This window comes from Macaca fascicularis, chromosome 7 (genome assembly GCF_037993035.2).
Source record: "Macaca fascicularis isolate 582-1 chromosome 7, T2T-MFA8v1.1".
Classification (NCBI taxonomy): domain Eukaryota; kingdom Metazoa; phylum Chordata; class Mammalia; order Primates; family Cercopithecidae; genus Macaca; species Macaca fascicularis.
The window spans coordinates 121,928,450-121,945,973 of NC_088381.1; the positions used below are offsets into that span (position 1 = coordinate 121,928,450).

General features: G+C 41.4%; 1 protein-coding gene across 1 annotated transcript; it reads left to right on the top strand.

Moving 5' to 3' along the window:
• Positions 1-5,544: 5,544 nt before the first annotated feature.
• Positions 5,545-12,982, top strand: LOC135971984 (uncharacterized). The gene is made up of 2 exons (XM_073998523.1): positions 5,545-10,149; positions 10,469-12,982. The coding sequence occupies exon 1, from the start codon at positions 6,495-6,497 to the stop codon at positions 8,007-8,009; it is 1,515 nt and encodes a 504-aa protein (XP_073854624.1). The 5' UTR covers positions 5,545-6,494; the 3' UTR covers positions 8,010-10,149; positions 10,469-12,982.
• The last annotated feature ends 4,542 nt before the right edge of the window (positions 12,983-17,524 follow it).

The window sequence follows — 17,524 nt, forward strand, 5'->3', positions numbered from 1 at the left end:
TTTTGTATGTTTGAAGAATTTCCACTGGTTTGTAAAAATTCAGAAAAAAAATACATAAGCCTATTTCTTATGTAGGCTAACCATAAGAAATAATGAGCTAAGTTGTATGCATGTTAAGTTACAGATGTCCATTGGAAAACTCTAGCAGAAAGATCCATTAGGCAGTTAGATAATAGGTTTGGAGATGGAGAAGAAAGTAGAGCAGGAAACAGAGATTTGAAAATCATCAATACTCATGTTGAGTTGCAGTCTGGGGAGTGAATGCAATTGCCCCCAAGAGGGCATCCAGAGTAAAAACTGGGAAACAATTGAAAATCGTTTCAAAAAATGACAACTGGGAAACAATTTAAAAGGCAAACAGAAAAAGAGGTAGCCATGATGGAGACTCAAAGGGATTCAAAGTACGTGGTTTGAGAACCAAGAAAGGAGAGAGCTCTAGGAAGGACCAGAAAAGACAAGAACTGGGAAAGGCCTGTTGGATTCTGCTATAAATGGGTCACTATGGCCTTTGACAAAGTGGTTCAATATAGAATACCTTAGACAGAAGCTCATGTTAGCAGACCAAAGGATGAAGCACACAAGTAGGCAGATGATGTGTAGCTATTGTTTGAGGAGATCAGCTTTAAAGGAAAGGAAAGGAGTATGAGCCAGAGAATTAACAGATTTTTTTTCACCAATTTTATTCAACATTTTACTGGCAGACCTATCCACTGGAATAAAGCTATAAAAAAAACCCAAAGTCCTAAATCTTGGAAGAAAGAGGTAAAGCTGTTCCTACTCACAAATATGATGTTTTTTTGTAGAAAATCTTAGGGAATCTATAAAACAATTACTGGAGTAATAAATGAGTCTAACAAGGTCACAGAATACAAAGCTAATCAACTGCATTCTTATATACTACCAATAACAATTTGGAAAATAAAGTTTTTTAAGAACCCAATTTCAGTAATAAATAAAACAAGAAAAACCCTGGAAATAAATCTAACAAAAGATATATAATACTTCTACACTGAAAACTATAAAATATTGCTGAGAGATAACAGAAAAGTTCAAAATAAATGAAGAGATAAACTATGTTCATGGATTGAAAGACTAATTAAGTGGTGCACAATTACTCAAAATAGAAGAAGGAAACGCTGGTTAGGCAATCAATCAGTCAGAGAGATAACCCTGAGAAGCAATAAGCTTTCCATTTTAAAAAAGTTCACTGCACTTAGGGTCTTACCACCACGTGAAATATGCTGTGTTGGGCAGCTCCAACTTGGATTAATTTGTGGTCTCACCCTCCTTTCCTGCAATAAAATCCCTCATCCCAGTTGCTGAACTGTCTTTAATATATTCATTTTTAATAAGAATTTATTTGGTTTATCCATCTATCCCACCCCAATACTTGCTCCAAATAGTATGTGATCCTTATGTTCAAGGCCCCATCATATTCATTTTGTCAATAGTGCAGGGCACATATTAAGTGTTCAACACATGTTTGTTGAGCTGGGAAAAGACAATAAAAAGAAACTATAATTCAATATACATTCCTTACAATATTTTAAATTTATATATGCATATAATAATAAGAATCTATTATTTTTCTTTCCTACTCCTAGATCACAAAATGCCACCAGTTCAAACAATGTTTAAAATCTTAAGAAATATTAACTGCCTTTAACTCAAGGCAGTATGGTGCTCTTTGATGAAGAGCTGGAGCTAATAGTAACTTGGTCACTCAATCACTCAGGCATTGTTAGCCCTATTTTAAAAATGAGTAAACCATAGTTTACAGTAATTCAGTTACTGATAGAATTAAATGAAAGAACCCCAAATATAGTACACTTTCAGTAATTATTCTCTATTTTAGTTAAAGTTATATGTTGTGAGCTGTATGTAAGCAATACATTTCCCTAAATAGTGCGTAATTATTCTTTCCATAGACTGTTTACCTTGAATTATAGTCAGCCACAGTGTTAAAAGCAGATGTTAGTCACTTCCTTAAAAGTCTTCATCCCCAAGATCTCAGGTCCTACAACTCTTGGTTTTTCCTAACCTAAGTCATCCTTCTATTTTCCCAACCACTGTGTTAGCTTCCCTCTCTTCAACAGACTCTAAGCTGCATGATTCTGTTTTATCTTCGCTAAGCATGGTTTCCTTCAAATAACTTAATGGAATTCATTTGCTTATTTGTTATTCATTCAAAATCTAATGGGAACCTCTGTCAAGCTGCTTCTAATCTTGTCTTGTTTTTCCTTTTGTCTGACTTGCCTACTATACAGGAAGTTCCAAATCTGTTTTACTCACCACTGTATCTCCAGCTCCTATCATAGGATCAGACACATAATATACACTCAGTAAAACTCGGTGTAAATAAATGAAAGAATTAACATATAAGATTTCCACTTCTGCATAAAAGTACAAGGAGCTCCATGAAGCCACTCTCCAGTGAAACTGGTGAAAATCATAATTAGGAAAAAAAAAAAATGAACACTTAAAGGAAATGGTTCTAAGGGCTTGCAAATGAAGAAACATTTATTCAATAAAATCTACTAAAACCCAGTAAGAACTGCAACAGTGTGTAGGATTTGAATGAAGAATCATACCCTCCCTCCTCCTAGCAGTGAAACAGAAACTCCACTCCTGACTTGGTATAGCCAAAAATACAAGGCTTCCTCTCTCTCAAGCACCCAGTCAGAGGCTATTTCCCAGGAAGCAAAGGATGTCAGCAATTCTCATCCTGCCCTCAGCAACAGCCTCAACTGTTGCTGAGGCTAAATTCTTGGAAGGTGCAACAGTGAGGTGGGAGCTCCCATTTTCTGCCCAACCCCCAACTCATGGGATGAACATGGTGCCACTGAGAATAACAGAGCTCTTAATGTCCTAACTGCAGCTCATGGGGTAGGGGTTCCAAACCAAGGGAGGCAAGCTGAAGACACCAGGGTCTGCTGCCTCCATCCACTGAGCACTTAGCTCTGAAAGCAGGCCTGTCACTCAGAAGGAACTATTTATTGTCTCCACCCCTCCTACTCCATTTGAGAGCTCCCAAATCTCCTTCCCAAGGAATTTACTTCATTTGCAACAAAGCGTGGAGTTTAGCCCCAAGGGCACTGTCAGAAATAGTAGGAATTGTGGTGAGAAGAAATTGGGAAGAGATTGATAGATTCAATTGAAGGGGACTAGTTCACTGAAGAGAAATGGGAAAACAGACAGCTGGGAAGAACAACTGGAGTTAGAACAAATCCCAAATACTGCCTTCTGCAACTTTATCTTCCAAGGAGCCTGAATTTAATTGAATTAGTTTATGAAGCAATTTATGCCCCAAGACACTGTTGAAAACAATAGAGCAATCAGCTGGCAATTAGTAATGCTTAATAGCTGGATGTGGTCAGAGAAAGAGACTATCAAAGACTGTCACTGCCAAAACCACTTTCATCTTAGGGTGACTGTAGGCATACCCAAGATTGTGTCCCCTGAGGAGCAACATCAGAGGCTTCACACTGTAGGGGGGAAATAGACTGCACTAAAGTAATCCAGATAGTCATTAAATAAGTACACAAGCAAATAACAATAATAAGTCCCACAGTGGGGAATGAGTACCCAGAGTTGCTACAATATATTATCTAATATGTTGAGTTTTTATTTTTAAAATGGGACATGCAAATAAACAGGAAAGTATGATTCATTCACCAGAAAAAAGTAGGAAACAGAAACTGCCTGTGAGAGCAACCAGATGTTAAATTTAACAATGACTTCAAAGTAGCCATTATAAATGTGTTCAAAGAGCTAAAGGAAATCATAATTAAAGAGCTAAAGGAAGGTCTGATGACAATGTTGCATCAAATAGAGAATCTCTATAAAGAGATAGAAACCGTAAGGAAAAAAACAATGGAAATTCTGGAGTTGAAAAGTACAATACCTGAAATTTTAAAATTCACTAGAGGAGCTCAACAGTAGATTTGAACTGGCAGAACAAATAATTAGCAAACTTGAGATAAATTGATAGAGATTATACAATCTGAGGAACAGAGAGAAAAAAGAATGAAGAAAAACAAATAGAGTTTTAGAAGATGTGAGACTCCATTAAGGATATCAATATACTCATAATATGAGTATCAGTGAGGAGAAATACAAAGGGAAGAAAAAATATTTAAAGAAATAATAGCTGAAAAGTTCCCCAGTTTATTGAAAAACATTAATCTATACATCCAGGAAGCCCCATGAAATCCAAGTAGGATAAACACGAATCTGCAAATTGATACATTGTAGTAAAAATGTTGAAAGCCAAAGACAACAAGGAAATCCTGAAAACAGAAAGCAAAAATTAACTCATTCTCATACAAGGGAACCCCAATAAGGTGACAGCTGACTTCTATCAGGAACAATGGACTCCAGAAGGTAATGGGATGATACATTTAAAGTGCTCAGAGAAAAATAGCTGTCAGATAAGAATATTCTATCCTACAAAACTATCTTTCAAAAATGAAGGCAGAATAGATTCCCAGATAAACAAAAACTGAGAGAATTTTTTACTAGCAGACATAACTTACAAGAAATACTAAAAAAATTTCTTCAGGTTGAAAGCCCCAGATAGGAATTCAAATCCACATACTAAAAAACAAAAAGAACCAGTAAAGGTAATCATGTAACTATAAAAGACAGTATAAATGCATATTTTTCTCCATTTCTTAACTGATTTAAAAAAAAATTGTATAAAACAGTATGTTAAAAAATGTATTGTTGGGCTAAAACATATAGAAATGTAATATATTCACCAATATTCTCACAAAGGAGATGGGTGTAAGCAAAGCTCTGTTGGACTAAAGAAATGACTACAGATGACTCAGGTCTACAGGAACAAATAAAGAAAATAAGAAATGATAAATGAGAAGATTAATATAACAAAAGTACATATACTTGTTCTCCCATCTTCTTTCAGCTTCTTTAAGTCATAAAATTATATAAAATAAGTTATAATAATATAGTTTGAGCTTTGTAATATTTATAAAAGTAAAATGTATAATAATAATATGCATAACAAATATAAATATAATACAATATATAACAAAAAGGAAAAAATATAATAGAGCTATATGGAAATAATGTTTCTATATCACACTGAAATTAAGTTAGTATAAATCTGAAGTAGATTCAAAAATAGATAAAATCAACAAAACTAAAAGCTGATTCTTTGAAAAGATTAACAAAATTGACAAACCTCTAGCTAGACTGACTGAGAAAAATATAGAGAAAACCCAAATTACTAGATTCAGAAATGAAAGAGTGGGTATTACAACTGATCTTACAGAAATAAAAAAGATTATACAGGAATACTATGAAGAATTGTGTGCGAATAAATCCGACAACTTAGATGAAATGAACAAATTCCTAGAAAGACACAAACTATTGAAACCAACTCAAGAAGAAATAGACAATATGAATATACCTATAACACAAGTAAAGAGATTGAATTAGTACACAAAGAAAAGCCCAGGTCCAGATGGTCTCACTGGTGAATTTGAAAGGACACAAAGATAGATGTGTACCCGCCCCCCACCCGCTACACCCTTGTTCTGCTCTCTAATCTTTGCACATACCAGAGATTTCGTAAGTTCTGTGAGTACCTGGTTTTCTGCACGTACCAGAGATTTTGTTTTGCACATACCAGAGATTTTGTAAGTTCTGAGGCAAGGTCACAAGACGTGTTTAAGTAAGATAAACTCTTGCTGCCATAAACCTGCTCTCCCGCCTCAAAGTTTGAACCAAAATATCAGAAATGGCAGGAACCAATCATAGTTAGCCAAATCGCCTTGTTCAAACACTAGCCAATCATATATCTGATTTGTATAATAACTCTATGCCCACTTTTCTTAGACTATATAACATTGTTCGGAGCTGAGTGGGGGAGCTCTCCTGCCCGTCTCGTTTCACGAGCGAGGGAGAGTTCCAGGTTCGAACCTGTAATAAAGATCCTTGCTGCTTAGCTTTGACTCTGGACTCTGGTGGTCTTCTTTGGGGAATAAACGGTCTGGGCATAACAAATGGGGGCTCGTCCGGGATTTCCCCCAAGCCCACCAGACCCCCAAGTCAACGGATCTTAATCTGTAGGTAAGCCGGCTTTGTCACTGTCTCTGTCTTTGTCTCTGTCTGTCTCCCTGAAATTTCGCGAAATCTGTAATCTGTAATCTGTATTGGTCTGTTCTGTGAGTGGCACGGTCTTGGCGGACGCGCTAGAAGACAGCCACTCGGGACTGGTGGGAGACGTTCCCCAGTGCCCATCTGGGGGCCTCCATCCTTGGTTGCCCCATCTGACTCAGGTCGGAAGTCCGACACGCGCTCGCGAATGCTCATCGTTATTACTGTCTGTCCGTTATTGTTAAGTGTTAAGTGTAAGCCCAAAACGAAACATAAAACCTTTTCTTCCCCTTCCAGGACCGGACCTGTCGGATACTCCCCTCTGCTTCACACTCATTTTCGTCCCCCCTTCTCTTTGTAGGAGCAGTCCAAAGATGGGCAACAACCAGAGCACGCCGCTCTCACTCCTTGTTACCAATTTTAAGGATGTGAAGGCTCGGGGGCGTAACTTAAGCGTAGAACTAAAGAAGGGAAAGCTAGTTACTTTCTGCCATTCGGAGTGGCCCTCTTTCGGCGTAGGGTGGCCCTCCGAAGGAACTTTCTGTCTCTCTATTATTACTAAGGTAAAAACTAAGATTTTCCTGCCAGGGCAGTCAGGACATCCTGATCAAATTCCTTATATTCTAGTGTGGCAGGATCTTGTGGAAAACCCACCACCCTGGATAACTCCATTCATCCCTGAGCCCTGCAAAGTCCTAGTAACGCGACCTACAAGACAAAAGACTCCCTCTGCTCCCTCGGCCCCTGTGCTGCCGGACAGCCAGGACCCCCTAACGTTAGAACCCACATTTCCCCCACCATATCCGCACCTTATCCCGCAGGACCCAGTCCCCCAGGGTGGTATTTCCATAGAGGGAAACCGAGAAGCGGAAGCAGCCGAGAGCGAAAGTAACCTGGGGGGGCCGGCCGGCCGAACACGAGGCCGCGTACAGCGGGACCAAGCTTCCCGACTCCCTGACTCCACTGTAGCCCTGCCTCTCAGAGAAATAGGATCGCTCGATGATACCGGGCTCTCCCGTCTCATGTATTGGCCTTTTTCCACCAGTGATTTATACAATTGGAAGTCCCAAAATGCTCGGTTCTCAGATAATCCCAAAGATCTAACCTCATTGTTAGACAGTGTCATGTTTACTCACCAGCCGACCTGGGATGACTGTCAACAGCTCCTCCGAATCCTGTTCACAACGGAGGAGTGGGAAAGAATCCAAGTTGAGGCCAGAAAACTGGTTCCAGGAGATGACGGCCAGCCAACTGCAAATCCTGACCTCATTAATGCGGCTTTCCCTTTGACCCGGCCCAGATGGGACTACAACACGGCAGAAGGTAGGGGACGACTGCTCATTTATCGCCAGACTCTAATGGCGGGTCTCCGGGCTGCAGCTCGCAAGCCCACCAATTTGGCTAAAGTATATTCTGTGTTACAAGGTAAGACAGAAAGCCCCGCTGTGTATTTAGAGAGATTAATGGAAGCCTTCAGACAGTTTACCCCTATGGACCCGGAAGCACTGGAAAATCAGGCAGCGGTAGTAATGTCCTTTGTAAACCAGGCAACACCAGATATTAAAAGAAAACTCCAGAAATTAGAAGGTTTAGAGGGAAAGCAGATTCAGGACCTCCTTCAGATGGCCCAGCGAGTTTATAATAATAGGGATACTCCAGAAGAAAAACAGTTCAAGGCAACCAAAGAAATGACCAAAGTCTTAGTAGCAGCTTTCCCCCAGGCAGGAAATGGCCAAAACAGAAAGCAGAAAAAGCAAGGCCCTAGGCAAGGATTGGAAAAAGATCAGTGTGCTTATTGCAAGGAACGTGGCCACTGGATTAAAGACTGCCCAGAGAAACGGAGACCAGCTAACCCTACCTCCGTACTCGTTACCCAGGACTCTGACTAGGGAAGACGGGGTTCGGACCCCCTCCCCGCACCCAGGGTAACTTTGCAAGTGGCGGGGTCCCCAGTTCGCTTCTTGGTCGATACTGGGGCGGAACGCTCAGTCCTAACCAAACCAATTGGAAAAATGTCTAAGAAAACATCCTGGGTGCACGGGGCCACAGGCATCAAAAAATACCCCTGGACAACCCAGAGGACTGTAGACTTAGGAACGGGAAAAGTCTCCCATTCCTTCCTAGTCATCCCAGAGAGCCCCTGCCCTCTACTAGGGAGGGACTTGCTGACAAAAATGGGGGCCCAAATCCACTTTGAGCCAGAAGGGCCCAAGATAACTGATTCCCAAAACAGGCCAATATCTATCCTGACTGTCATCTTAGAAGATGAGTACAGACTCCATCAAGAGCAAAAGCCCCCCGATCAGGAAATTGACTCTTGGCTCCAGCGTTTCCCTGAAGCGTGGGCAGAAACTGGGGGCTTAGGGCTAGCTAAACATCGACCTGCCATATTTGTGGAAGTTAAGCCAGGGACGGACCCGGTTCGGGTTCGGCAATATCCTATGCCCCTGGAGGCAAGAGAAGGAATTACGCCCCATATCCGCCGACTCCTAGACCAGGGAGTCCTACGGGCTTGCCACTCATCCTGGAATACTCCACTGTTACCTGTTCGTAAACCCAACAGTACGGACTACAGGCCAGTACAGGATTTAAGAGAAGTTAATAAAAGGGTCATGGACATACATCCCACTGTGCCCAATCCATACACCCTTCTGAGTGCTTTACATCCCGAAAAACAGTGGTATACCGTTCTTGATCTAAAAGATGCTTTCTTCAGCCTTCCTCTGGCTCCCAAAAGTCAAGGACTCTTTGCATTTCAATGGACGGATCCTGAGAGGGGCATCAACGGTCAGCTAACATGGACCAGGCTGCCACAAGGGTTCAAGAACTCGCCAACCCTGTTCGATGAAGCCCTTCATGAAGATCTGGGTGAGTACCGGCGGCAACACCCTGAAATAACTCTTTTGCAATATGTTGATGATCTCTTAATAGCAGCCAGATCCCCGGAAACTTGTGTTCAAGGGACTGAGGACCTCTTGAAGACTCTGGGGGAGCTAGGCTACCGAGCCTCAGCAACAAAGGCTCAGATCTGCAAGTTGGAGGTAACTTATCTGGGGTACCTATTAAAAGGGGGGCAACACTGGCTAACCAAAGCCCGAAAGGAAACAGTCCTACGCATCCCTAGACCCCAGTCGACACGGCAAGTGAGAGAATTCCTGAGGTCGGCAGGGTTCTGTAGGTTATGGATACCCGGATTTGCTGAGTTAGCCAAGCCCCTATACCAGGCAACAAAGGAACGGCAGCTCTTCAATTGGATGGAAGAGGCTGAGCTGGCCTTTCAACAAATCAAAACTGCCTGTTATCAGCCCCCGCGCTGGGGCTCCCTGATGTCTCCAAGCCCTTCCACTTATACGTAGATGAAAGTAAGGGTGTTGCAAAAGCCGTGTTAACACAGTACCCAGGCCCCTGGCAGAGGCCAGTTGCCTATTTGTCAAAAAAATTAGATTCAGTGGCTGCTGGCTGGCCACCCTGCCTGCGGATAATCGCGGCGACCGCCCTAATGGTCCGAGACGCTGATAAACTTATCATGGGGCAAGAGTTGCGCGTTATAACCCCGCATGCCATTGAAGGCGTCCTCCGGCAGCCGCCGGACCGATGGATGAGTAACGCCCGGCTCACCCACTATCAAAGACTGCTGTTAAACCCCCTCAGAATAACTTTTCTGCCCCCAACCTCTTTAAACCCTGCTTCACTGCTGCCAAATCCAGACTTGGACGCCCCGTTCCATTAGTGCACTGAGATACTGGCTCAGGTGCATGGGGTGTGGGAGGACCTGCAAGATCGTCCGCTCCCCGACACAGAACTCACCTGGTTCACTGATGGCAGCAGCTACGTCCACCAAGGCCAGCGGTATGCAGGAGCGGCTGTAACGTCAGAGACTGAGATACTTTTTCAGGATGGACAGAAGCGTTCCCAACTAAGAGAGAAACTGCTCAGGTTGTAGCAAAGAAAATTTTGGAAGAAATCCTCCCCAGGTATGGCTTTCCCGTCCAAATAAGGTCAGACAATGGACCAGCCTTCGTTGCTAAGGTAAGTCAGGATTTGGCTTCCATTCTTGGGGCAAATTGGAAATTACATTGTGCTTATAGGCCCCAAAGCTCAGGACAGGTAGAAAGGATGAATCGGACTCTGAAGGAGACCTTAACTAAATTGACCATGGAGACTGGCGCTAATTGGGTAGTACTTCTCCCCTACGCTCTGTTCCGGGCCCGAAATACCCCTTACAGACTGGGCCTCACACCATATGAAATCATGTATGGCAGACCCCCACCCCTGGTCCCCAGTCTAAAAGATGACTTACTCAAACCTGAAACTGAAAATGTCTCTGAGCTCCTGTTCTCCTTACAAGCCTTACAGAAAATTCACCAGGAAATTTGGCCCAGACTACGAGAACTGTACGAGGCAGGACCTCCGCCGACGCCTCATCCGTTCCAGCCGGGAGACTGGGTCCTAGTCAAGCGCCACCGGCAAGAAACTCTTCAACCCAGGTGGAAAGGACCACTGCAAGTACTCCTGACTACTCCCACCGCTCTCAAAGTAGAAGGCATCGCTTCGTGGATCCACTACACACACGTCAAACCAGTGGACCCAACATCCGACCTTCTCGAGCCGTCTGGAGCACCGGTTACATGGACTGTAGACAAAGCTAAGAACAATCCCTTAAAGCTAACCCTGCACCGTCACCCACATAGCCGTAACCATGTCTAGCTTGCCTATGCTTTTATGCCTTATACATCTGACTCTCCTAACTGCTGCGCCGTCTAATCCCTATATCTGGAGGTTCTGGCTCTATGAGAACAAAACTCACCCCGGGGAAACCCGCCAAGCGGGTAAACTGCTAGCTAGTACAGACTGCCCCCCCTCCGGGTGCAATACTCCAATTTACCTCAATTTCACTAATTTCCAAATTGCCCAACCGGGGATACCCATGATTTGTTTTGAATATGATCAGACTGAATATAATTGTAAGAATTATTGGTGGCACCAGAATGCAGGTTGCCCATACCACTATTGTAAAATGCACTCAGCCAGGGTATAGGACGAATACCCGAGAAAGTCTAACCTCCTCAGGACTCGCTACCCGACAGGGACTCCCAACATATTCACTTGGATAATAACAGATCCAGGGCACTCCCGGTGGACATCGCCCCAACATGGGGCAGTCTACTACGATGCCAGTAGTAGCTGGCCTAGTAGCCACCTGTACTTGTGGCGGAGTCTAGTCCAGATTCGACCCTTAATCCATACACAAATCCACAGACAGGAAACCAAGCTATCACAAGACTTGCAGCCCTTCTCCTGGCTAACCCTATTACAAGAAGGGCTAGCATTCGCCAACCTCACCGGTTTAGGCGACCTGTCCTCTTGCTTTATGTGTGCAACCTTAGGAAGACCACCATTAACCGCTGTTCCCCTTTCCTCCCCACCCACAAACTATATGCCAGATTCTAATTCATCAACAGTTGCAATACCTGATGTAGCCCTGTACCGTGACCCATACCAAGAGAAATACCCCTACTGTTATTCAGCATTTAGTAGCAGCCTCTGCAACCAGACGGCTACATACCCTAATAGCCCCATACGTGCTCCCCCTGGTGTGTTCTTCTGGTGTAATATGACTCTGTTAAAAACTCTGTCCAAAAGCATCTCTGACGGACAGTTGTGCATCCCTGTTACACTAGTTCCCCGACTGACCCTGCTGACCCCGGCAGAGTTCATAGGCTGGGCAAGGACTGCCCCAACTGAAACTGCGCGACATAGACGAGCAGTTTTTCTACCACTAATTGCCGGAATATCCTTAACCACCTCTGTCGTCGCAGCGGGGTTAGCAGGAGGGGCCCTACAACACTCCATGATAGAAAACAACAAGCTGTTACAACAGTTCTCTGTTGCTATGGAAGACTCCGCCTATTCCCTAGCCTCCCTTCAGCGGCAGCTCACCTCCCTAGCACAGGTCACCCTTCAAAACCGCAGAGCCTTAGACTTACTCACGGCTGAGAAAGGAGGTGCCTATATGTTCCTCAAAGAAGAATGCTGTTTCTATATAAATGAGTCAGGGTTAGTTGAGGAAAGAGTCCAACGCCTACACGAACTAAGCTTAGAAATGAAAAAGCAACAATTCACTACAGCCGCTAACAATTGGTGGAGCTCTTCAATGTTTTCCCTTCTGGCACCCCTTTTAGGCCCCCGAATGTCTTTACTACTTCTATTCACTATAGGCCCCTGTGTGGTAAATAAAATTTTACAATTTGTCAGAGAAAGGTTTGATACCATCCAACTAATGGTCCTCCGTAGCCATCACCAGCCTCTCCTGCACCCAGAAAGTGAGGCTATATTATAAGACTCTGGAAATCCAAGATTGGACATCCAGTTACTTATGAGAAGGGGGAAATGAAAGGACACAAAGATAGATGTGTACCCGCCCCCCACCCGCTACACCCTTGTTCTGCTCTCTAATCTTTACACATACCAGAGATTTCGTAAGTTCTGTGAGTACCTGGTTTTCTGCACGTACCAGAGATTTTGTTTTGCACATACCAGAGATTTTGTAAGTTCTGAGGCAAGGTCACAAGACGTGTTTAAGTAAGATAAACTCTTGCTGCCATAAACCTGCTCTCCCGCCTCAAAGTTTGAACCAAAATATCAGAAATGGCAGGAACCAATCATAGTTAGCCAAATCGCCTTGTTCAAACACTAGCCAATCATATATCTGATTTGTATAATAACTCTATGCCCACTTTTCTTAGACTATATAACATTGTTCAGAGCTGAGTGGGGGAGCTCTCCTGCCCATCTCGTTTCACGAGCGAGGGAGAGTTCCAGGTTCGAACCTGTAATAAAGATCCTTGCTGCTTAGCTTTGACTCTGGACTCTGGTGGTCTTCTTCGGGGAATAAACGGTCTGGGCATAACAAATTCTACCAAACACTTACTTAAAGAAGAATTGATACCAATCCTTCAAAAACTATTTCAAAAAATACAAGAGGAGGAAACTCTTTCCAACTCACTCTATAAGGCCAAAACCCTCTATTACCCTGAAAATGAAACCACAGACATCACAGAAAAGAAATCTACAGACCATTATCTGTTATTAATATGGACACAAAAATCCTCAAAAAAATAGTAGCAAATGGAATTCAGCACCATATCAAAAGAATTATAAACCATGACCAACTAGGATTTATCTCAGGATGCAAGGTTGGTTTAACAACTGAAAATCAATTAATGTAATACACCATATCAGCAGGATAAAAAACAAAAACCATATCATCATCTCAATAGACAGAGTAAAAGCATTTGACAAAATCTAAAACCTTTTCATAACAAAAGCACTCAACAAACTAGAAATAGAAGAAAACTTTCTCAGCTTGATAAAGGGCATCTACAAAAACTCGCAGCAAACATCATGCTTAATGGTAAAATACTAGATCTTTTTTTCCCTAAGCTCAAGAACATGACAAGGATGTCCATTCTTGCCACTTCCATTCAACATTACACTAGAACTTTGAACTAGGGTAATTAGGCATGAGAAAAAATAAATAAATAAATAAAAGGCATCCATATTGGAAAGAAAAAAGTAAAACTATCTCTATTTGCAGATGGCACAATTTTGTATATTGAAAGTCCTAAGGAATCCCTAAAAAACTACTGGACTAAATAAATGACTTCAGCAAGGTTATAAGATACAAGATCAATATACAAAAATCAACTATATTTCTATGTATTTTCAATGAATAATCCAAAAATGAAATTTTAAAAAATCCATTTAATAGCATCAAAAAGAATAAAATATTTAGGAATAAATGTAACAAAGGAAGTGTAAAACTTATACTCTAAAATCTACAAGTCATTGTTAAAAAAAAGAAGTAGTAAATAAATAAAAACACTCTTATCTTTATGGATCAAAAGACTTAGTAGTAAGATTCCAATACTCTCCAAATTAATCTGTACATTCAACACACTCCTCACCAGAATTCCAAGTGGTTTCTTTGTGAAAATCGACAAGCTGATACCAAAATTCATGTGGAATTGCAAGGGATCCAGAATAGCCAAAACAATCTTGAAAAAGATGAACAAAGTTGGAGGACTCACAATTATCAATTTCAAAACTTACTTCAAAACAACAGTAATCAAGACAGTGTGGTATTGGCATAAGGATAGACATAGATCAATGGAGTAGATTGAGTCCTAACACAAATCTATGTGTCTGTGGTCAACTAATTTTTGACAAGGGCACCAAGACCATTTCATGGAGAAAGAATAGTCTTTCACCAAATGATGCTGGGTATCTTGGTACATTTTGGGCTGCTATGGCACAATACCATAGATTGAGTATTTTATAAACAACAGAAATTCATTTCCCACAGTTCTGGAGGCTGAGAAGTTCAAGATCAAGGTGCCAGCAGGTTTGGTTGTCTGACAAGGGTCCAGTCTCTGCTTCTAAGATGAAGCCTTGAACAATGTGTCCTCCAACAAGGAAGAATGCTGTGTTCTCACATAGCAGAAAGTGGAAGGACGAAAAGTGATGAACTTCTTCCATTAAGCCCTTTTATAACAATATTAATCCATTCGTGAGGATGGAGCCTTTGGACCTAAACGTCTCTGAAAAGGTCCCATCTCCTAACATTGTTGCATTGGGGATTATGTTTCCAACACATAAATTTGGGGTTACATATTCAAACCCTGACACTGGAACTACTGGGTAATAACACACAAAAGAATAAAATTGTACACCAACCTCATAGGACATATAAAAATTAAAAGGATCAAAAACCTAAATGTAAGAGCAAAAACTATAAAATACTTAGAAGAAAACATACGTATAAATATGCATTACTTTGCATTTGACAATGGCTTTCTAAGTATGGCACCAAAAGCACAAACACCAAAAGAAAAACTGGTTAATTGGACTTTGTCAAAATTTAAAACTTCTAGGCTTTGAAGGACACTATAAAGAAAGCAAAAAGACAATTTACAAAGGAGAAAACATTTACAAATCATTTATCTTACCAGGGACTTGTATCTAGACTACATAGAGAGCTTTTAAAATTCAATAATAAAAAGAGAAGTAACCCAATTTTAAAAGGATTGCAAAGGATCTGAATGGATTTTTTTCCCCAAAGAATGTGTACTAATGGCCAATAAGCATATGAAAAGATGCTTGACATTGTTAGTCATCAGGAAATGCAACTCAAAACCACAATGAGATACCATTTCACACCCACTAGGATGGCTAAAATAAAAAAAGACAGATAAAAACAAGTATTGGCAAGGATGTGGAGAAATTGGAACCCTCATACATTGCTGGTGGGAATGTAAGATGGGGAAGCCACTTTTGACAGCAATCTGTCAGGACCTTAAACTCTTAAATACTGTGTTACCAAATGACCCAGAAATTCTACTCCTAGGAATATACCAAAATAAATGAAAACATGTCCATACAAAAGCTTGCACATGAATGCTTACAGAAACATTATTCGTAACAACCAAAAGGTGGAAACAACCTAAATGTCTATCAGCTGGTAAAAGCATAAACAAAATGTGGTATATTCATACAATGGAATATTATTTAGCCACAAAAGGAAAGAAGTACCAATACATGCTACATGGCTGGACCTTGAAAACATTATGCTAAGTGAAATAAGTCAGTCACAAAAGATTAAATCACATTATATCGTATTATATGAAATGTCTACTTATATAAAATGTCCAGAATAGGCAAATTTATAAAGATAGAAAGTAGATTCGTGGTTGCTCAGGGTTGGGGACAATAGAGGGTATGAGCTGATAGCTAAAGCATACAGGTTTTCTTTTTGAGGGGATGAAAAATTCTAAAATTAACCATAGTGGTGGTTGTATATATTAAAAAACCATTAAATTGTACACTTAGATGAATTAATTGAATGGTATATGAATTATATCTCAACAAAACTATAATAAAAATAATATGCATATACTGTTTTAGGAAAAGGGAATAAAAGATTTTAAAATCTTTCTTTTTTACCTGTTTTTGTAAAGGGGCATATTCTGAAGCCTTATGAAAATTTTGAAATTAGAAGTGAAAATGAAACACACCTTAAATTCAAAGAAGGTGGAACTTTTTGTTTGGAATACATTTTCCCAAATCTGCTGTTCTATCTTGATCATAAGGATCCTCCTTAGGGAGGCCTCTCCAGAAGCTAATGCGTAACGTGCTACCATTCACATATCTTCATGATGGATTATCACTACCTAAAATTTTCTTGTTTATTATCTGTTTCCCTATATGAAAATAAAATTCCATGTTCTGTCACCAGGCTGGAGTGCAGTGGCGCCATCTCGGCTCACTGCAACCTCCGCCTCCCAGGTTCAAGCCATTCTCTTGCCTCAGCCTCCCGAGTAGCTGGGACTACAGGCATGCACCACCATGCCCAGCTAATTTTTTTGCTTTTTTTTTTTTTTTTTTTTTTTTGGAGACAGAGTCTCGCTCTATCGCCCAGGCTGGAGTGCAGAGGTGTGATCTCGGCTCACTGCAAGCTCCGCCTCCTGGGTCCACGCCATTCTCCAGCCTCAGCCTCCCGAGTAGCCGGGACTACATGCGCCCGCCACCATGCCCGGCTAATTTTTTGTATTTTTAGTAGAGATGGGGTTTCACCGTGTTGGCCAGGATGGTCTCGATCTCCTGACCTCGTGATCCGCCCACCTCAGCCTCCCAAAGTGCTGGGATTACAGGTATGAGCCGCCGTGTCCGACCTGAATCTAATGATTTCTAAAACTTGACTTGTATTTATATATTGTTGGTTTATTTCTAGTAAGTCATTTTTACAGAATTTTTTTCAAGTATCAGGTTGTGACAGATTTAAACTCTCAAAAAACAGAACTGGTCCCTCACCACAGATAGTTTGAGAAATACTGGTTTAGGTGACCATCAAAAAGTTTTGCTCCCCTTCCCTAATGTGTTAATGCCAAGAAGTGTTCACAAAGCTAAGGAATGTATTTCCCTATGCCCTTAGGTAGAGGTAAGAGAAGACAATTGTTCTCAGAAAAATAATGTGAGCAAAAGTGATGTTGTGTCCCTCCTGAAATGGTTAATAAGGGGCTATGCCCCTTAACTGTGATCATTTTATTCGTCTACTTGACTGGGTTGAGGGATGCTCAGAGAGCTGGTAAAATATTATTTCTACGTGTGTCTATAAGAGTGTTTTAGGAAGAGATTGGCATTTTAATCAGTAGATTCAGTAAAGATCTATCAATGTGTGCAGGCATCATCCAATCCATTGAGGGCCTGCCTGAATAGGACAAAAAGGCAGAGGAGGGGGAACAACTACTTTCTTCTTGAGCTGGGATATCTACCTTCTCCTGCCCTCAGATATTGAAGCTCCCCTGGTTTTCAGGCCTTTAGATCATAGGACTTTCACCAGCAGCCT

Coding starts and splice junctions, on each gene's coding strand:
- LOC135971984 (XM_073998523.1), top strand. CDS start 6,495: ATGGGCAACAACCAGAGCACGCCGCTCTCACTCCTTGTTACCAATTTT.